The sequence below is a fragment of the Pelophylax lessonae genome (genome assembly GCF_965119305.1).
Source record: "Pelophylax lessonae genome assembly, chromosome: 10".
NCBI lineage: Eukaryota > Metazoa > Chordata > Amphibia > Anura > Ranidae > Pelophylax > Pelophylax lessonae.
Window position 1 is genome coordinate 237444642 of NC_138777.1, and position 22044 is coordinate 237466685.

Below are 22044 nucleotides of genomic sequence, written 5' to 3' on the forward strand. Positions count from 1 at the left end.
ATTGGGTGTTAGGGTTAACCTCTAATCGTGATGTTTATTTAGGTTTTATTTATATATTATTCTTTTTTTTTAATAATGTTTATAAATATTATTATTTTTTTTTTTCAATTTTTTTATTACCTGGTGTTTGTTTATTAATTTATTATTTATTTATTTGTTTATTTTTAAAAACATTATTTAGGATTAGAGGTTAGGGTTAACCCTTAACACAACCAGTAACCCTGGTGTTTGTTTATTTAATATTAATTATTTATTTATTTATTTTATTAGTTTATTTTGTTGGGGGTTAGGCTTAAACCCCAACCCTGGTGTTTGTTTGTTTGTTGGTTTGTTTGATTATTATTATTATTATTTTTATTATTAATAATTAAATAATAATTAATTAATATTATTCATCTATGTTAGGATTAGGGGTTAATCCTAACAAAAATAAATAAATAAATAATAAACACCAGGAATAAGAAGAAGAAGTGGAAGTAAAATCTGAACTCCTAGCAACAAATGATGAAACAGATTATATTTTTCTCTATTGGCTAAAAAAAAGCCAATGCTCTAAAATGCTTTAAAACTCGGTACAAATGTGTGCAAAAACGCGCATTAAAACGCCCAAAAAATGCCCAAAAAGGCGATGCTTATGAGTGAATGTAGCACTTCCTGTCCGGATGGAATGGTGCAACCACACTTTGTACACCGCTCAGGCAATCAGTGAGTTGCAGACCACTGCAGGTGCTGAACCCCACCTCACCACTGAAAATGCAAGGGAAGAATAGGAAGATGGTGGCACACTGCAGTGAAATCAAAGTATAGTCCTTTATTGTCACCATGCCAGACAAAAAAAACAGGAACTGGTTGACACATTTCACACGAATCACTTGTGCTTACTCGATTTATTTATTTTTTATTCGTTTATTTTGTTAGGGGTTAGGGTTAAACCCCAACCCTGGTGTTTGTTTGAATATTATTATTAATAATTGTATTATTATTATTATTATTATTATTTAATATTAATTTTTGTATTTTTTTTATTTGTTTTATTAAGTGTAAGGGTTATCCCCTAACCCTGGTGTTTATTTGGTTATTATTAATGTATTATTCATTTTTTTTATTTTGTTAATATTTATAATTATTGTTATTATTTATTTATTAGTTTTATTTTGTTAGAATTAGGGGTACTTACTTATAACGAGTGATTCCTGTGAAATGTGTCAACCAGTTCCTGTTTTTTTTTGTCTGGCATGGTGACAATAAAGGACTTTTAATACTTTGATTTCACTGCAGCGTGCCACCATCTTCCTTTTTCTTCACCTGATGGAATGATGTCAGTAGGGCGGGAAGTCGTCCCACCGGCGACCGGAACTGGTACAAACGCACGTTTATGTAGTAGAGTGGGGGAGGGGTTGGAATATGTCTTTTTTTTTATTTCTCTCTTTGTGGTGGTGACACCTTCACCATCTAATTTCTCATCCTGGTGTCACTGGGACAAGAAGTGAAGTGAAATCTCTCTAATGAGGACATTCGTATTATTAAACACATGACAAAAATTCTGATTATTACTCTATTAAAAAAAAAAACGTTTTTGGTTGGATTGGGCTTTAATCTGACCAATGTGCAAAACCCATCTAAGTGCTGACCTGCAACTAACATACAGACCAGAAACACACTGAAGCACAAAAATGTTGTGTCATCGCCTGTCCTCCTCTACAGTGTGACATTTCACTATGTTTAGTATTGATTAGGGATAGATCAATATGGTTTTTATAGGACCGATACCGATATTTTGGTCACAACGTATCGATATCGGCCGATATGGGCCAATATTTTGTACATTTAAAGTTTTGAAAAATAAAGACAATTTTTGACACAAATCTGGTACTGAACATGTTCATTTTTGTTTAATGCTTAATGGCTGGCTGGCACCCTGTGGTAGGTGGGTGACTGGTTGGTACAGAGCCTGTGGGTGTCTGGCTGTCTGGCACACTGTCTGTGGGTGGCTGGCTGTCTGGCACCCTGTGGTGGGTGGCTGGCTGGCACCCTGTGGTGGGTGGGTGGCTGGCACAGGGCCTGTGGCTGGCTGGTACAGTGACTGTGGGTGGCTGGTACAGTGACTGTGGGTGGCTGGTACAGGGCCTGTGGGTGCGTGGGTGGCTGGCTGGTACAGAGCCTGTGGGTGGCTGGCTGGCTGGCTGGTACAGTGCCTGTGGCTGGCTGGTACAGTGACTGTGACTGGCTGGTACAGTGACTGTGGGTGGCTGGTACAAGGCCTGTGGGTGGCTGGCTGGTACAGTGCCTGTGGCTGGCTGGTACAGGGTCTGTGGATGTGGGTGGCTGGCTGGCATCGGCTGCTGTGGGCGGGTGTATGGCTGTGATACACTCCTGCGAGACTAGTCCCGACTCCAGACGAAGCTGCCCAAGACAAGGGAGGCGGCCTAAGAAGGCAGAATGATGTCACAAAAATATCAGCGATATCGGACAGTTTTGGGGCCGATACCGATATTTTGGGGGAAGTGCATATTGGCCCCTGATATATGGGCTTTGCCTATAATCGGTCTATCCCTAGCATTTATTTTCAACAATTGCATAGGAATATTCCATATTTACAACTTAGCGCCAGCAGATGGAGCTGTAAGCTCACTTTTACATGTTTACTAGGCTGAGCTTAAAGCTCAACCCTGGGAATTTTGTGGGCCTGAGTTGATCTTCAAATGCTTTGCTTAAAAATCCTGTTTTTTTTTTTGTTTTTTTTTATGGGGCTCATTATGTGAGCTCAGATTGTACACACAGCTGAAAAAGTCCAGGACATGTTTCCTTGTTATAGAGAGAAGATTCTGATGAATAACCTGTCATCGAGACACAGGGAAATGCTTCCACGTATCGCCCCTTGGTTACAACTAATAAATCTCTTGCATTGGTTACATTTAGCGCTAGACTATTTTGCAGGATAATGCACCATGTCACAAAGCTCCAATCATCTCACCGCTGGTTTCTTCACCATGACAATGAGGTCACCGTCCTCCAATGGCCTCCACACTCACCACATCTCATCCAATAGAGCACCTTTGGGATGTGGTGGAACGGGAGATCGGCATCATGGATGTGCAGCCGACAAATCTGCAGCAACTGCGTGATGCTATCATGTCACTATGGACATATATACTCCCTACAGACACTCCCTATATACTCCCTACAGACACCATATATTATAACTTCTGCATGAATAATATTATCTGTCATAAAGCAGAAAATGCACTTATCTTGTTCAATGTCCAATGGCTTCAGTGCTTTCTGAGTCATTGTTTCAAGTCTGTTACTCAGAAAGTATCACTGCTAAAAATAGCCAGGCAGCTAGCATTTTCAGAAGGTACCTGCAGTACCACAGCGCTCGTTTGCTGCGTCTCCCAGTGACTTTAGGATTCGCATTATAAACAATGCATGAATAGCAGCCAGGGATCCTGCCATTAGTTGTCTGAATTACCCAATGTAACCAATCAAATGTTTCCCTTAATTCAGTGTTCATGCAGTGGGAAATTAAAAGAGGGAATCGGATTGGTTATAATCGGATTGGCTTTCAATTCACCTATAATAATAACTTTGATCAGGGTGACCCCCATCATTGTGTCATGGATGTAAGGCTGAGTGTGTCGGATTATTGGATTTATTATTGAATGTCTCAGCTGGTGTTGAGGTTGTTTCTGATGTATCAGATCTTTGTACATCCTGGACTTCAGTGCTGCTTCTGTTTAATCCACTTATTTGGTTGCAACTTCCACCTGGGCTGCATTAGGGGAGGACTCCAGTCTGGCTATAAAACTTTATACATCACTTGGGAAGCCCATTATGTGCCTTGTAGTCACATAACTCCACAACAGCTGCTGCGTCTTACAATGCCACAGCCAGGAGCAAGCTCTCAATATTAGAGCAGTGTTGGGATTTTCTCTAGGGAAGCCCTTCATCCTTATGAGATGGAGAAGAGAGATGACTTCATAGTAAACCTGGGCAATGGCATAAAAAGACATAAGCAAATGTTAATGTCTATAAAAACATGACGTGATGAAACCCTCAGTAGATCCGAAGATATATATGAAGTAGTCGATCTGAAAATATATGATCAAACCATCAGAAGATCTGAAAATATATGATGAAACCCTCAGTAGATATTTACATATATGAAGTAGATCTGAAGATATATGATGAAACCCTTAGTAGATCTGAAAATATATGATGAAGCCATCAGAAGATCTGATAATACAGTATTTGATGAAACCCTCAGTAGATCTGAAGACATAAAAATAAAACCCTCAGTAGATCTAACGATATATAATAAAACTGTAGGTAGATCTGAAGATATATGATAAAACCCTCAGTAGATATGAAGATAAATGATGAAACCCTCTGCAGATCTGAAGATAAATGATGAAACCCTCAGTAGATCTGAAGATAAATAATGAAACCCTTAGTAGATCTGAAAATATTTGATGAAACCCTCAGTAGATCTGAAGATATATGATGAAACTCTAGGTAGATCTGAAGATACCCAATGAAACCCTGGGTAGATCTGAAAATATATGTTGAAACCCTCAGTAGATCTGAAGATATATGAGGAAACCCTCAGTAGATCTGAAGATATATGAAGAAACCCTCAGTAGATCTGAAGATAAATGATAAAATTCTCGGTAGATCTGAAGATATATGATGAAACCCTCAGTAGATCTGAAGATATATGATGAAACTTTAGGTAGATCTGAAGATACCCAATGAAACCCTTGGTAGATCTGAAGATACACGATGAAACCCTCGGTAGATCTGAAGATAAATGATAAAACCCTCAGTAGATCTTAAGATATATGAGGAAACCCTTAGTAGATCTGAAAATATATGAAGAAACCCTCAGTAGATCTAAAGATATATGATGAAACTCTAGGTAGATCTGAAGATACCCAATGAAACCCTTGGTAGATCTGAAAATATATGATGAAACCCTCAGAAGATCTGAAGATATATGAAGAAACCCTCAGTAGATCTGAAGATAAATGATGAAACCCTCAGTTGATCTGGAAATATTTGATGAAAACCTCAGTAGATCTGAAGATATATGATAAAACTCTAGGTAGATCTGAAGATACCCGATGAAACCCTTGGTAGATCTGAAAATATATGATGAAACCCTCGGTAGATCTGAAGATATATGAGGAAACCCTTACTAGATCTGCAGATATATGAAGAAACCCTCAGTAGATCTAAAGATATATGAGGAAACCCTTAGTAGATCTGAAGATATATGAAGAAACCCTCAGTAGATCTGAAGATATATGATGAAATTCTCGGTAGATCTGAAGATACACGATGAAACCCTTGGTAGATCTGAAAATATATGATGAAACCCTAGGTAGTTCTGAAGATATGTGATAAAACCCTCATTAGATCTGAAGATACATGCCTAAACCCTCAGTAGATCTGACGATATATAATGAAACCCTCAGTAGATCCAAAGCTATAGGCTGATTAAGATATATGCAAATCATGACTTTCCCTGTAAAAGTCAAGCTTTTCCACCACTTACACCTCCCAATTAGTGATAAGCTTGGGCATGTTCGGACTAGGATCCATACCCCTAGGTGTGAACCCCCAAGGATGTAGTCACCTGTATGGGCCAATCATCTGCAGCTGGGGCATTCCTTGCCCCACGGCCCTACATATACAAGGGGCATGTATACTTTCAGTTGCGGGTAATGCCCCAGATGCAGATTATTTGTAGGCGGGACCAAGAAAATGGTACACATTTGTTGCATCCCTAGGGTACCACCAACAAGGCCTCCATCCTAAACTCTCGTGACAATTCAGGTGACAAATTTCTGGCAGGTGTGTACACGTTGGTTTGGATCCTATTTACGGCAAGCTAAAACTCATCACTGGCTGCTCCCAATCCTCCATATTGGTCAGTAAGACTTGGAGGGTTGGTGATCAGGATGGTTGGGCCCAAAATGGACTTTTACAGTAGAAGTTGAGCTTCAGATGTCTGTATACCTAAATCTGCTCATCACATCAACATTCATAGAAGGAGCTGATGGGTTTTTTTCATTATATTCTCAGTATGAATTGCCTAAATAGGGAAAGGTGGACATTACCGGTTTGATTACTTTATGGCAAGAGGAATCAAATTCTGGCTTCTTATATATCCTGGACACTATAGTGATGAGATCCCCCTATAGAATATACTCCCATATTTCCTGCTCATCGTAAAGCAAAATGATGGCATCGGCATGACTCCCCTTTGATGGGTTCTCTATAACAAATAATGAACATTTCTGATCTTCTTGTGCCAAGTGGAAAAAAAAAATCAAACTACAGAGATCTCTGTGACCATTAACTAGGAAAACATCAGGTGCCACTTAAGGTTCCCATATCCAGCTTGGTGGTTCACACAAAAGGATTGGGGTGCTAGCAAGGAAATAACCCATCCTGGCTTGATACATGCAGTGAGAAGCAGGAAAAGACCCAATCGCCACACACCAAGACCCGAATGTACTATGAATGAAGGCTGCTTCATCTGGGCTCTGTCTAGGCCATGTCCTCAGATGTATTTCACCCTATTGGGCGAAACACGTGGGGGAAAGTGGCCAGGCTGAAGCCACCTTCATTCATAGTTTTGTTGGTGTACTGTGATTGGGTCTTTTTCCTTCCTTTGACTGTACAGAGAGATCTCTCCTGTGCAGTCTCTGTGGGATAAAAAAAAAAAAACACAAAGACACCAAATATACCCGACTCCGCCCAAAAGCTACATCAACAAGCTGCATTTTACTGCACTGCTCCACACATCACTCCAGCATTGTGGGGTGAACGGGGCACATAGAAACCAAGCTGGCCATACAGAATTTTGTTGGAAAAATTTAGTTTTCTGTTGATTTTTTAATGGTTGGGAGTCAAATCAATGTATGTTTTCAACCATATTGATGAGAAAGTTTGAAGGAGCAGGATGGAAAATTTTTCTCAAACAAGCAACATTCTAACTGAATTCTGCTCCGTTCCATCCTGAAGAAGCGACCCTGCCACGAAACACAGGGCCATCTTTATTACTGATTGAGCCCAGGGCAAAAATGTTATGGGGGCCCTCCCAAATTCACTAATCAACTATTTGCGGGAGAGTGCGGGCTCAAGGGGCAGCTGCTTTGGGCCCCACAACAATGAATGGGCCCTTGGCAGCTGTCCCTTTTTGTCCTGTGTTAACCACTTAAGCCCTGGAGGATTTGGCTGCTTAAAGACCAGGCCCTATTTTGCGATTCGGCACTGCGTGACTTTAAGAGACAATTTCGCGGTCGTGCCCAAATGAAATTGACATCCTTTTTTTCCCACAAACAGAGCTTTCTTTTGGTGGTATTTGATCACCTGTGCGATTATTACTTTTTGCGCTATAAACAAAAAAAGAGCAACAATTTTGAAAAAATAACAATATTTTTCACATTTTTTTTATATGAAATTCTCACAAAAATGTAAATTTTTTAACATTTTAGGCCAATTTGTTTTCTGCTACATATTTTTGGTAAAAAAAATCGCAATAAGCGTATTTTGATTGGTTTGCACAAAAGTTATTGTGTTTACTAACTACGGGAAAGATTTATGTAATTTTTATTGTTTTTTTTTTTAACTAGTAATGGCGGCGATCTGCGATTTTTTTTTATGCGGGACTTGCGACATTGCGGCGGACAGATCGGACCCCTAACTGACATTTTTGACACTTTTGGGGGGACCAGTTACATTACTACAGTAATCAGTGCTATAAATATGCACTGTTACTGTAGAAATGACACTGGCAGGGAAGGGGTTAACTTTATTAGTGATCAAGGGGTTAATTGTGTCCATAGGTGGGGGATTCTAACTGTCAGGGGGCGTGGCTTGTTAGATCATCACAGAGACATACGATCCTACATAGCAGGATCACATAGCCTCTGTGATGATCTAAGGGAGAATGACAGTTGGTTGTGTTTACATCAGCCGTCTGCCTTTCTCCCTCTCCTGTGGGAGATTGCGAGTGGCTGGCAGGCATCGGAGCCGCCAGTCACAAGCACGGGGATATCCGTGAACAGTGGCGCGCGTTTGCCCCCTAGAGGCTCGTGGACGAGTGACGTACCGGTACGTCACTTTGCCCAGGAGAGGCTGACTGCCGCAGCATATAGTTGTGCGGCAGTCGGCAAATGGTTAAAGACGACCCTGGCGAAACGTGTTAACCACCTCGCCAGTCGCCACACATTGGTATAGACACTGCTGTAAAGCCTGTAGTTATGTGTTTATCTAAGCTAGCAGGTGTTGGTCTCCCATGTTATGTATTTATCTTTTATTTATGTTTTTTCTATTTTTGTTTTTTTGTTTGTATTTTTGCTTATAGGCCCTTCGAAACATTGTTTTACGAGATATAATAATCATTTGTTTTTATAACAGTCCTGTTAGCCAAAGTCTGACTTTGTGGAGTAACATTTTTTGTTGTTTTTTCTGCCTTTTTTGAGATCTACGGTAACTGAATGTGGTTTTTGTTTGGGAAAAATCGTACAAAAAAAATCAGACCTATTGTAACGAAACCCGTTTAATACATCTGGGGGTTCCATTCAAATAGCAGTTCTGGATGAAATTTTAAGGGCTTTCGAACTAAATGATTTGACTCATTGATGGCAGTGTATGGCTAGCCTAAGGGTCAGTGTGCCGCCAGAAAATCTGGTAAGACAAATTCTTCCCAACAGTCTTCCCGTTACACCTGTTCCAGTTGTCGTTTTAAGATTAGAATAGGCTCCCGCTCTGCACATGGTATGGAGGGAGTCTGGGAGCACCTGGCTACACTCAGTCTAAGAGGTTCATGTGGTCCCCTGGGTACCGGTGTTGTGACACCTGGTGGCTCCAGCAGCTGTTCCCTCAGCATATGGTGCCCCATGTCCTATACTGCACTGCCATTAGGACACCCAGCTAACCTGAAATTGCCATGTTTTATCAGATACTCCCATGACAGTGACAGTTTTTGAAAGCAGATTTACCAGTTGGCCATACCCAGGACAGTCGCTGGTTATGGGACTCTGTACCTGCAATATGCCTGACCTCAGGAAATCGCTCTTTTATTCGCTGCTAAATTCAGTTCTTTTCTGGTAGTAATCTAATCTCCTTTTAGGCGGATATTTACAACCGGAAAATTAAGTGAAAATGTCTGCAAACACAAGGGCCATGCCATGAAGCTGCTCACTAAGTAAATATAAACCATAGGCGTCTGCAGAACTTTTTTCGGGGGGGGGACATAATTTTAAGATCACCTATACTCCGCCCCTTTTCAACAAACTCATGAAGGCGACATCAGTCAGCTTGCGAGCCGCGACTCGCGAGTATTTATTTTTAACCACTTGCCGACCGCCGCACAACTATATACGGCGGCGGTCAGCCCCTCCTGGGCAAAGTGACGTACCGGTACGTCACTCGCCCATGAGCCTCTAGGGGGCGAGCGCGCTCTGCCGGAGGCGCGCTCCCGCCTCTGCTCGTTTCCCGACATCCCCGCGCGAGTGACCGGCGGCTCCGATGTCCGCCGGTCACTCGCGATCTCCCGCTGGAGAGGGAGAAAGGCAGGCGGCTGATGTAAACACATCCGTCTGTCATTCTCCCTGGTGTAACTGCAGAGACTATACGATCCTGCTATGGAGGATCGTATGTCTCTGTAGTTACATCACAAGCCACGCCCCCCACAGTTAGAATCACGCCCCTAGGGTCACATTTAACCCCTTGATCACCAATACTGGTAACCCCCTTCCCTGCCAGTGTCATTTTTACAGTAACAGTGCATATTTTTAGCACTGATTACTGTAGTAATGTCACTGGTCCCCCCAAAAGTGTCAAAAATGTCAGTTAGGGGTCCGATCTCTCCGCCACAATGTCGCAGTCCCGCTAAAAATCGCTGATCGCCGCCATTACTAGTAAAAAAAAAAACAAAAAAAAAAAAACAATAAAAATGACATAAATCTTTCCCGTAGTTGGTAAACGCAATAACTTTTGCGCAAACCAATCAAAATACGCTTATTGCAATTTTTTTACCAAAAATATGTAGCAGAAAACTAATTGGCATAAAATGTTAAAAAAGTTTGATTTTTACAATTTTTTTTTTTGAGAATTTCATATAAAAAAATGTGAAAAATATTGTTATTTTTTCAAATTGTCGCTCTTTTTTTGTTTATAGCGCAAAAAATAAAAATTGCAGAGGTGATCAAATACCACCAAAAGAAAGCTCTGTTTGTGGGGGGAAAAAGGACGTCAATTTCGTTTGATTACAGTGTCGCACGACCGTGCAATTGTCTGTTAAAATCACGCAATGCCGAATCGCAAAATAGGGCCTGGTCATTGAGCAGCCAAATCCTTCGGTCTGAAAGTGGTTAAAGTAGGAACGGCAAAATTTATTTTGTTAACCTAAAGAAAAAAAAAAATGATCCTGTTCCCTTAAAGCATGTTGTACAGCACAGTGCTTTGCTGTGTAATTTGGCCCCATCTATCACCTAAAATACCTGGCTGATCCTGCCTGGCTATGTCCTCACCTCTGTAAACTGACCACACTATACCATGGCTACTAAGCCCTGACACTGTGGTCAGTCTACATGTCTCCATCATCCACAGCCCTCCTGTCCTCCTCTGTACTCCCCTCTGTAAACTGACCACGGTTTACCATGGCTGCTGAGCCCTGACACTGTGGTCAGTCTACGTGTCTCCATCATCCACAGCCCTCCTGTCCTCCCCTCTGTAAACTGACCACGGTATACCATGGCTGCTGAGCCCTGACACTGTGGTCAGTCTACGTGTCTCCATCATCCGCAACCCTCCTGTCCTCCTCTGTCCTCCCTGCCTGTCTGCTCCTCTGTCAGTGCCCGGCCCCTTCCCTCCTGCTGCTGTAGTTTAATTTAAAGTTTCATATCCTGTCTACAGTCTGTTTAATAATCCTGTCTGCCCCGTGTATGTGTTTTATAAAAATAAGCCGTTCTTTTCAGAGCGCCGATTGCCGCTCAAGTGACCCGCTGCCTCTCTCCTCCTCTCTCCTCCTCCCCTCCCGACTGATGTCAGCTGGCAATCCTCAGCTCCGCCCACTGCAGGCAACTGTCAGATGCAGAGAGGAGAGAGCTGGCGGGTCACGTGAGCGGCATCGGTGCTCTGAAAACTGATAAAGAATGGCTTCCTTTTTTTAAAAAAACATAACAGACACAGGGGCACCGGCACACAGGATGAACAACTACTTTAAAGGGGAGGTTGAGATTCCGGGGGGGCACTCCCTCCCCCCGCTGATGCACATGATATAAAACCCTCAGTTTTCTAGAGAAGGCGTTCCCAACCTTACTGAGAGCCGGGTCCAGTAAATTCCTCCAAAACCTTCTGTAGCACTACCCCCTAAGGAGCCGTTGATTGTTTGGGTTCCCCTATAGCTGCACAGCCAGGCAACACGCATTTTCAACTTTCAGCCAGAGTTAGTAACCAGTCAATGGGCTTGGTTTTTTTTTTTTTTTTAATTCAAGGTAAACATCTTGGATGGGGTCTAGGGGTATACGGGATGCCCAACTAGTAACAGCAAACTCTGTGGACAAACTTCCTGTTCTCTGTACAAAAAGGATGGTTCCTCAGCAAATTTAACTCACAAAACACTCCAGATGTTTCATAGGTGTCACAGAAAGCCATGTTCCTTGTGTTCTAGTGATAGATCATCTGGCTGTGTGCTACAGGCAATGCAGAGTTCCAGATCAAACATATCATGCACAGCCATCGGTCAGATCCTGAGTGTCACTCAATGTAAATGACTGATCCTCCTTTTCTTCTCCTCTAGGTCCTCGGCACAACATCACAGGAAGAGCTCACACAAGATGTACCCCTGCTTTATCCATGGAGACCTCACATGGCAGGGGGGCAGAGGTTTAGGAGAGCCTGGGTGATCCCTACTATCTCGGTGTCAGAGAACTTGAAAAATGTCCCCTCGCAGGTCGTACAGGTATGAAGTGTATGGGTGAGCTGTATGGGGGGCACAGTAATAACTTGGGTCTGGTGCTGCCCTAAAGACCAGGTTTTATCAACCTTTTTACCTACGATTAGAGGAAAAATGCCCTTACCTTGATTACTTTGTTAGTCAGTGGGAAAAATGCCCCTTTCATTCGTTACACTGGTTGTAAGTGGGAAGAATGCCCTTTATATTGGTTACATTGGGGGATCCATAGGAAGAGTACCCTTTGCATTAGGTACATTGATGTTAAATGGGAAGAATGCTCCTTTAATTAGGTACATTGGGGGTCAGTGGGAAGAATGCCCCTTACTGTACATTGAGTGTTTTACATTTTGCGTTGATTACATTTTGTAATGCCCTTTACATTGGTTACATTGAGGGTCAGTGGTAAGAATGCCCCTTATATTAATTAAAAGAAAAATATCCATTACATTAGTTACTGTGTTAAAGGGGGTAAATTGGAAGAATATTTCTAACATTGGTTACATCGGGGCCAATAGGATGCATGCCTATTATATTGGTTACACTGGGGGTCACTGAGATGAATATCCCATAGATTGATTGTATTGTAGGTCAGTGGAAAGCACGCCCCTTATTGGTTGCATTGGGGGTCAGGGGAAAGAATGCCCCTAACATTAGCTACACTGGGGTCAGTTGGACGAATGCCCCTTATAGCGGTTAAACTAGTGGTCAGTGGGACAAATGCTTCTTATTCTAGTTACACTGGTAGTCAGTGGGAAGAATGCATCTTACGTTGGTTACATTGGGTGCCAGTTGGAAGAATGTCCCCTATATTGAGGATCGGAAGAAGGAATGCTCCTTTCATTGGTTACGTTGGGTGTCAGTGGGAAGAATGTCCCTTAAATTAAGACTCAATAAACAAATGTCCCTAACACTGGTGATTAATGGGGAGGATGCCCCAGTTATATTGGTTTCATTGAATAGGTTGGGAGTCAGTAGGAAGAATGTGCCTTATTTTGGTTACACTGGGGGTCAGTGGGAAGAATGTGCCTTATATTGGTTACACTGGGGGTCAGTGGAAAGAATGCCCTTTATATTAATTAAAAGAAGAATATCCATTACATTAGTTACTGTGTTAAAGGGGGTAATTGGGAGGAATGCTTCTAACATTGGTTACATCGGGGTCAATAGGATGCATGCCTATTATATCTGTTACACTGTGGGTCACTGAGATGAATATCCCATAGATTGGTTGTATTGTAGGTCAGTCAGAAGCACACCCCTTATTGGTTGCATTGGGGTCAGTGGGAAGCATGCCCAATATTGTACATTGGCCTGATCAGCGGAATTCATGCCCCTTATATTGGTTACACTGGTGGTCAACGGGAAGTATGCACCTTACATTGGTTGTATTGGGGTGGTCAGTGGGATTAATGTCCCTTTTATTAGTTACACTGGTGGTCAATGGGAAGAATGCCCCTTACATTGGTTACATTGGATGTCAGTGGGAAGAATGTGCCCTATAATAAGAATCAATAGAATAAGCACTCCTTACATTGCTGATCAGTGGGGAGGATGAATCTTACATTGGTTATATTGGTGGTCAGGGGGAAGAATGCCCTAACATTAGCTGCACTAGGGGTCAGTGGGACGAATGCCCCTTATAGTGTTTAAACTGGTGCTCAGTGGGACAAATGCCCCTTATACTATTTACACTGGTAGTCAGTGGGAAGAATGCCCCTTACGTTGGTTACATTGGGTGCCAGTTGGAAGAATGTCCCCTATATTGAGGATCCGTAGAAGGAATGCTCCTTTCATTGGTTACGTCGGATGTCAGTGGGAAAAATGTCCCTTAATTAAAGAATCAATTAAACAAATATCCCTAACACTGGTAATTAATGGAGAGGGTGCCCCAGTTATGTTGGTTTCATTGGATAGGTTGGGAGTCAGTAGGAAGAATGCACCTTATGTTGCTTACACTGGGGATCAGTGGGAAGATTGTGGAGGATGCCCCAGTTATGTTGGTTTCATTGGTTAGGTTGGGGGTCAGTGGGATAAATGCCCCTTACGTTGGTTAAATCCGATGTCAGTTGGAAGAATGTCCTCTGTATTTAGGATCAGTAAAAAGAATGCTCCTTTCATTGGTTACGTTGGGTGTCAGTGGGAAGAATGTCCCTTAAATTAAGAATCATTGGAACAAATGCCCCTAACACTGGTGGTCAGTGGGGAGGACGCCCCACTTACAGGCAACTATAAAGATCATTGGTGGCAATAATCATCTAACATTCGCAAGTCTGGCTGAACAGAAATGAAACTCACCAGCCTGTTGCTGCTCCTCTTGGTACAACTGATACAAGGCATCCTCTTATTTCTTTTTTTCAGATAAAGTCAGACAAGCAGTATTTAGGAAGTGTCATATACAGCATCAAGGGGCCGGGAGTTGACGAGGAACCCAAAGGAATCTTTAATATCAATAAAACGACTGGAATTGTCTACCTGAATGCAGCGCTGGATCGTGAGAAGATAGAGCGCTTCAAGGTATGAAATATATTTCCAGGGTCAGTCCCAATGTGTCAGTTATTACAATGTGTCAGTTATTACAATGTGTCATGTAATGCATTATGTCAGTCATTACAATGTGTCAGGTAATGCATTGTGTCAGTTATTACAATGTGTCAGTTGTTACAATGTGTCAGGTAATGCATTGTGTCAGTTATTGCAAGGTGTCAGTTATTACAATGTGTCAGTTCTTACAATGTGTCAGTTATTGCAGTGTGTCAGTTATTGAAATGTGTCAGTTATTGCAGTGTGTCAGTTATTACAATGTGTCAGTTATTGCAGTGTGTCAGTTATTGCAAGGTGCCAGGTATTGCAATGTGTCGGTTATTGTAGTGTGTCAGTTATTGCAATATGCCAGTTATTATGTGTCAGTTATTACAATGTATCAGTCATTACAATGTGTCAGTCATTACAATGTGTCAGTTATTGCAGTGTGTCATTTATTGCAATGTGCCAGTTATTATGTGTCAGTTATTGCAATGTGTCAGTTATTACAATGTGTCAGTTATTGCAATGTGTCAGTCATTACAATGTGTCAGTTATTGCATATACAACACAAAGACTGAAGAAATGTACTTATCATTAGCAGCCAATTACATTTCAGTTATCAGTTTTCTGGTGCAGTAATGGAAGCCGATGATAGATTGGTTACTACATGACTGATTCTAGCTGGTAAAACTCAATTTGTTCCACAGCACCCCACTAAGATAAATGTTCCTGTTCTCACCTGTCCTCACCTCCCACTTGTAAGTCAGTCCCCGGAATCCGTAGGCCTCCTGCAGAGATAGAACATTCAGAAGTCCATTTTTACCCCCTTTTGTAAATCTGCCAGTTTTTCCTCCCCAGCTTCGTGCGTTTGCATTGGACAGTGATGGCGTTCCCCTGGAAGACCCTACAGATCTAGAGATTGTTGTTCTGGATCAAAATGACAACCGTCCGATCTTTTCTCAAGCAGTCTTCAAAGGATTGATCCTGGAGAATGCAATTCCTGGTAAGTCAGGATTAAAGTGAATGTCTGGACAAAATAAAGTAAAATGCAATACAGGTATATTTATGTGCAAGTTTTGTCTCTTTAACCCCATCCCGGCCAGCCATGGTAACAGATTTCCTGATCACATGACCCCTGTGATTGGCTATCACAGCAGCCACATGATCAGGGGCTCATCCCAGCAGCTACTGATCATAACTAGAGAATGAGAGCGGTCTATGACTGAGGGGACCTCCATGAAATTTAATTCAATACCCCTGCACTAAAAGCTTTTCCTTTAAAGGCCGGTAAATGCCTGGGCTTGGTTATATAGGCTAACATGGAGGGGCGTTTGGAGGCAGAAAGAAAAGTGTCAAATATCCTTAAATGAAAAGTTTGTTGGCTGATGTAAATGAGACCCAAGTGTTCTGTGTGTAACCACCACTGTCTGACCAGCCTCCACCTTATCAGTCTTTGGGAGGGATTTACAATGCCAGGACCATGGAAAGCCAGCAGGCAGTAAAATATACAGCATGCTTATTATTTGTGTAATGTCTCCCTCTACTGGTCACCGATGCACAAATCACTTTATATGTAACCAAAAATGGAGAAAGATCTGGGAGACTTAGTAGAGGATAGACTAGGCAATAGCATGCAATGTCAAGCGGCAGCTGCCAAAGCCAGCAGAATATTAGCATGCATAAAGAAAGGGATGTATTCCAGAGATAAGACTATAATCCTTCCACTTTATAAAACTCTGGTCCGACCACATCTGGAGTATTCTGTCCAGTTCTGGTCACCAGTCCTCAGGAGGGATGGGTTGGAGCTGAAGAGAGTCCAGAGAAGGGCAACTAAACTAATTAGGGGATTGGAGGACCTTAATTATGAAGAGCGTCTGCAATCGCTTGATTTATTCTCCCTGGAGAAGAGACGCCTGAGAGGGGACATGATAGCAATTTATAAATATCTCAATGGTGATCTCGGCATAGAAAAAAAGTTATTCAATCGGAGGGATTGCATGAGGACGCGAGGACATACAATGCGATTAGAGGAGAAGCGTTTTAACCTCAGGCAACGCAGGGGGTTCTTTACTGTTAGGGCTACAAGATTGTGGAGTTCTCTACCACAAGAAGTGGTTTCTGCGGGAAGTATGGTGGCTTTCAAAAGACTCTTAGACATACATCTCAAGGATCAGAACATTCAGGGGTATGAGAGATGATTACAGCCGCACACACCTACACAGGTTGAACTGGATGGACTATTGTCTTTATTCAACCTCAACTACTATGTAACTATGTAACTATGTAATCACATACAGACGGCTGAGCCCTGACACTGTGGTCAGTTTACATGCTTCCGTCATCCTCAGCTCTCCTCTCTGTCTCCTGTGTCCTCCTCCCCCCTCCCTCCCTTCATGTCAGCTCCCCGATCCTCCCATCCTGCTGTAAAAAAAAACTGTTTGCGCTTTCGATAGTTCCCTTGGTTATATAACATTGAGCTTCCCAGTGTATGTGATTTAAAAAAAATATGCTATATAATATGTTGTATATTACCAAGAAAAAAGCAAAAACCAAGGACCAAGAAAGGCCCCAAAAAAGCGGGACTATATCGGCATGTGTGTGGTTGTAGGGATACAGACACAACACCACTATATAAAAAACATATTCATTTTATTATACAAAGGATAAAAAACACAATTGTGACATCACATAACAACAGACATATACAGTAAAACCTTGGTTTGAGAGTAACTTGGTTTAAGAGCGCTTTGCAAGACAAGCAAAATTTTCAAATAAATTTTGACTTGGTTTACAAGCGATGTCTTGATATACAAGTAGCCTCAAGTCACAGCTGAGTATAAAAGAGAAGAGAGGCGCCTCTAAGTGTAGCAATATGGTTAAATTTAATGAAGGTACAACATTTAGCAACTCACATGGTTGATGATTGGAACAGGCACATCTAAGGATGCAGGCATCCAGGCTAAAGCTGTCCACATAGACCATCCTCCACACCGCCATCTACGTCATCCCTTCCATGCTGCCCCTCTCTTCCAGATCCCTTTACTGCAGGGTGGTCTTCCCGGTCAGGATTACAGACTGGCAGCCGGCGGTGCAGAAGATGGTCCATGTGGACAGCTTTACCCCGGATGCCTGCATACTTAGATGTGCCTGTTTTATTCATCAACCATGTGAGTTGCTAAATGTTGTACCTTCATTAAATGGAACCATATTGCTACACTTAGAGGCGCCTCTCTTCTCTTTGATACTCTGTAGCTCCTACTGGATTTTGCTTCTAATCCCCTTGTGGAAGCGGCTATTTGTGGATGGACATTTTATGGTTATATAACCTATCGCAATGCTATAATCTTTTTATATGGACTATAAACTGAAGGACTTATGAATAAATGGTTGTGGAACGAATCATCTGAGTTTCCATTATTTCTTATGGGGAAATTTGCTTTGATATAAGAGTGCTTTGGATTACAAGCATGCTTCCGGAACGAATTATGCTCGCAATCCAAGGTTTTACTGTAATGGATAAAAGAAGTGCATGGATCCGTGTGTGCAAAGATTATTTGAAATCGATATGTATATTACCTTTTTCACGAGCGCCGCTCGGCGCTCACGTGACTGCCCGCTGGTCTCCTCCTCTCCTCGTCCCGGCTGACGTCAGAAGGGGATACCCAGCACCCCCACCCCTGGCAGCTATCAGATCGGGAGAGGAGACCAGCGGGCAGTCACGTGAGCGCCAAGCGGTGCTCCTAAATAAGGTATTATACGGCATATTTTTATAAATGACATCCACTGGGGAGACTAATGTTATCTAACAGAGGGAATTATAAAAAGAGAAAAAGTGGCTTAACAACCACTTTAAGACAACTACCGCCCGTCACCATTTTGGTCTCTGTGTTCTTCAGGCACCCTGGTGATGAAGGTAATAGCTACTGATGCTGATGATGCAACGACGGACAACGCACAGCTCAAGTATTCCATCATCCGGCAGGAGAGTCCGGAAATGTTCAGCATTAACCAGGATACCGGCGAGATCCGGACCGTTCAAGTGGGACTGGACCGAGAGGTAATATATACAGTATATATATAGTGAGGTCACCTATACAGAGGTGTGACTGAGCTTATAGGGCCATTGCCTACAATGATGAAAGAGGACACTAATGGGGGGTGGGGGTGGGCAGAGGATGCTAATGTTGGGGGGGGGGGCAGGGGACACAACTTCTTCATATAGCGCGCCAATATTGCCTCATATACAGTGAATCTGGAAAGTATATATAGCACTTTTCTCATCTCATGAGAGGGGGGGTAAGAGGGGGTGGGTGAGGGAGGGAGAGAGAGAGACGGGGGATGAGAGAGAGAGGGGGTGAGGGAGAGAGAGGGGGTGGGTGAGGGAGGGAGAGAGAGAGTGGGGATGAGAGAGATGGGGGGAATGAGGGAGAGGGGGGAATCGAAGAGAGAGAGAGAGAGTAAGAGAGGGTGGATGAGAGAGAGAGATGAGCATGAGAGAGAGAGGGGGGTTAGAGAGAGAGAGAGAGAGGGGGGGTGAGAGAGAGAGAGAGGGGATGAGAGAGAGAGAGGGGATGAGAGAGAGAGAGAGGGGGGATGAGAGAGAGGGGGGATGAGAGAGAGGGGGGATGAGAGAGTGGGGGGATGAGAGAGAGGGGGGGTGAGAGAGAGAGCGAGAGACGGGGGGTGAGAGAGAGAGTGAGAGAGAGGAGGGTGAAAGAGGGGGATGAGCGAGGGATGAGAGCGAGAGAGAGAGGGGGGGTGAGAGAGAGAGGGGGGTGATAGAGAAAGAGAGAGGTTGTGAGAGAGAGAGAGAGGGAGAGAGAGAGGAGGGGTGAGAGAGTGAGAGAGGGGGCTGAGTAAGAGAGAGAGAGAGGGGGGGTGAGAGAGAGGGGGTGAGAGAGATGGTTCTAGCAACCAGTGGCCAATAGTGTCTCAGGTGGAGGGGGGTGGCTTTTTTGCTGCCTCCCAGCAAAGTGCCGCCCTAGGCCTGGTCCTTGTTGGCCTAGGCCAAAATACAGCCCTGCATATATATATATACAGGTGGGTGAACTGATTAGTGTTTCTGATTAGTGTTTCTAGTTGTATCAGGAACATTAGATTGATGCAGATTGCTCTGTACTCTCTATGGTATAGAAATGAATTCCTCTCTTTGTCTCTGCAGTCAGTGGGATCATACAACCTTACTGTCCAAGTGGCCGATATGCTGGGGGAGGGGCTCTCCAACACCGCCAGAGTCCTCATTTCCATAGGAGACCTCAACGACAACGCTCCGGAGTTCACACAGAGTGAGGTAACGCAGCCAGCACCCCAGGATTATCAGATTGCTGTGAAGACAATGTTTATGCTGCTTTTATAGTTATTATTTAACTACTTCAGCCCCGGAAGGTTTTACCTCCTTAATGACCAGGCCATTTTTTTGCGATTCGGCTTTAACTGACAATTGCGCGGTCGTGCAACGCTGTACACAAACACAATTGACGTCCTTTTTTCCCCACAAATAGAGATTTCTTTTGGTGGTATTTGATCACCTGTGCGATTTTTACTTTTTGCGCTATAAACAAAAAAAGAGCGACAATTCTGAAAAAAATAAAAAACGTAATATTTTTCACTTCCTGCTATATAACATTCACAAAAAAAATTAAAAAATCAAAATTTTTTAACATTTTAGGCCAATTTGTTTTCTGCTACATATGTTTGGTAAAAAGAAAATCGCAATAAGCGGATTTTGATTGGTTTGCGCAAAAGTTATCGCATCTGCAAACTACGGGAAAGATTTTTGTCATTTTTATTGTTTATTTATTTTTTTACTAGTAATGGCGGCGATCTGCAATTTTTAGCAGGACTGCGACAATGCGGCGGACAGATCGGACCCCTAACTGACATTTTTGACACTTTTGGGGGGACCAGTGACATTACTACAGTAATCAGTGCTAAAAATATGCACTGTTACTGTACTAATGACACTGGCAGGGAAGGGGTTAACAGTGTGGGTGATCAAGGGGTTAAATGTGTACCTAGGAGAGTGATTCTAACTGTGGAGGGGCGTGGCTTATGAAATGATCATGGAGACCTGTGATCCGATATAGAAGGATCACATGAGCTCTGTGATCATTCCAGAGAGAAGAACGGTCAGATGTGTTTACAACTGGTGATCGTACTTCTCTCTCAGCGGGGAGCGATCGCAGGTGTCAGGCGGCAATCGGAGCCGCTTGCCCTGTGCATTGGAGTCCCCGCTACCAAGTGGGGGGTGGGAACGTGCCGCCGGGTGGCGCACGCTCGCCCCTTAGCTGCAGGCGCACGACCGACGTAAAGCTACGTCGCTTCACTCAGGAGGGGCTGCCTGCCGCAGTAAAATTACGGTGGATGGTGAGCAATCGGTTAATCATCAACCATGTGAGTTGCTAAATTTTGTACCTTCATTAAATGTAACCGCATTGCTACACTCAGTGCCGGTTCACATTGGTGCAATGCGGGAACCCTGCGAATCCACTCGCAGGCAGTTCGCACTGCCATATGTGAACTGTGGGAGTTAACTACACCCCCAGATTCGTTTGGACAGAAATCGGATCGCATTAGTGTGAACAGCCATGTGATCCGATTCTGGGGCAGACCAAAAAAAGGGTCCTGTGTGACTTTGGTCTGAATGCGATGCAAATTCAGCCATACAATCTGTACAATCTGATTGGCTGAATTTGCATCACACAGACATTGCATGTGATTTGCAGAGCAGTGCGCCCCGAATCACATGCAATGTCTGACAACGCATATGTGTAGTGGCATCTGGTGAATAAAAATTTGGGGGTGCGGCAAAACCAACACCCCCCCCCCAGCGGGACGGACAGACAATAAAATCTACCACCCCCTCCCAGGACAGACAGCTGGCTGGCTGCCCAGCCAGACAGCCAGCATCCTTACCTGCTCTTTCCCTGAGCGTCTGTGAGTCTCTTCCGGCCGTACGTCCCCTCCCTCTTCCTGGCCAATGGCCAGTAAAATCGCTTCTCTTTTCAGCCAATCAGGAAAAGGGTCTCACGACCCGCTTCCTGATTGGCTGGGAGGAAAATCAGTGTGATAATAGCGAATATTCATTCGCTATTGTCATACAACTGGGTGGGCTTGGAGCACAATGCTCTGCGCCCTGAGCCCACCCTTTTTTGCAGCCTATTAGAGCCTCTGGCTTTAATCACGTGCTTCAAAAAAAAAAAACCCATTGGAATCCATGCGTCCGGCGCCCTGCATGTAGATTAGGGGGCCGGATGCATGGATGGGGGGGAGTCGTCCCTGCGCCCCCAATGGACGGTCCACCACTGCATATGGGTAAACCGGCATTTAGAAGCGTCCCTCTTCTCTTTTATACTCTGTAGCTCCTCCCAGATTTTGCTCATTGTGGAGGCGCCGTTTGTGGATGGAAATTTTTTGGTTACACAACCAATCACATTGCTAGAATCTTTTTATATGGACTATAAACTGAAGGATTTATGAATAAATGGTTGTGGAAGGAATCATCTAAGTTTCTATTATTTCTTATGGGGAAATTTGCTTTGATATGC

General features: G+C 43.3%; 1 protein-coding gene across 1 annotated transcript in view; it reads left to right on the forward strand.

The window, feature by feature from the left end:
- Positions 1-22044, forward strand: part of CDH15 (cadherin 15) — a 76460-nt gene that overhangs the window by 34153 nt on the left and 20263 nt on the right. Inside the window, exons 2-6 of the mRNA XM_082269601.1 lie at positions 11819-11980; positions 14333-14488; positions 15356-15500; positions 18394-18554; positions 19659-19787. Coding sequence (XP_082125727.1) covers positions 11888-11980; positions 14333-14488; positions 15356-15500; positions 18394-18554; positions 19659-19787 — 684 coding nt within the window. The 5' untranslated portion in view covers positions 11819-11887. The remainder of the gene's footprint in view (positions 1-11818; positions 11981-14332; positions 14489-15355; positions 15501-18393; positions 18555-19658; positions 19788-22044) is intronic.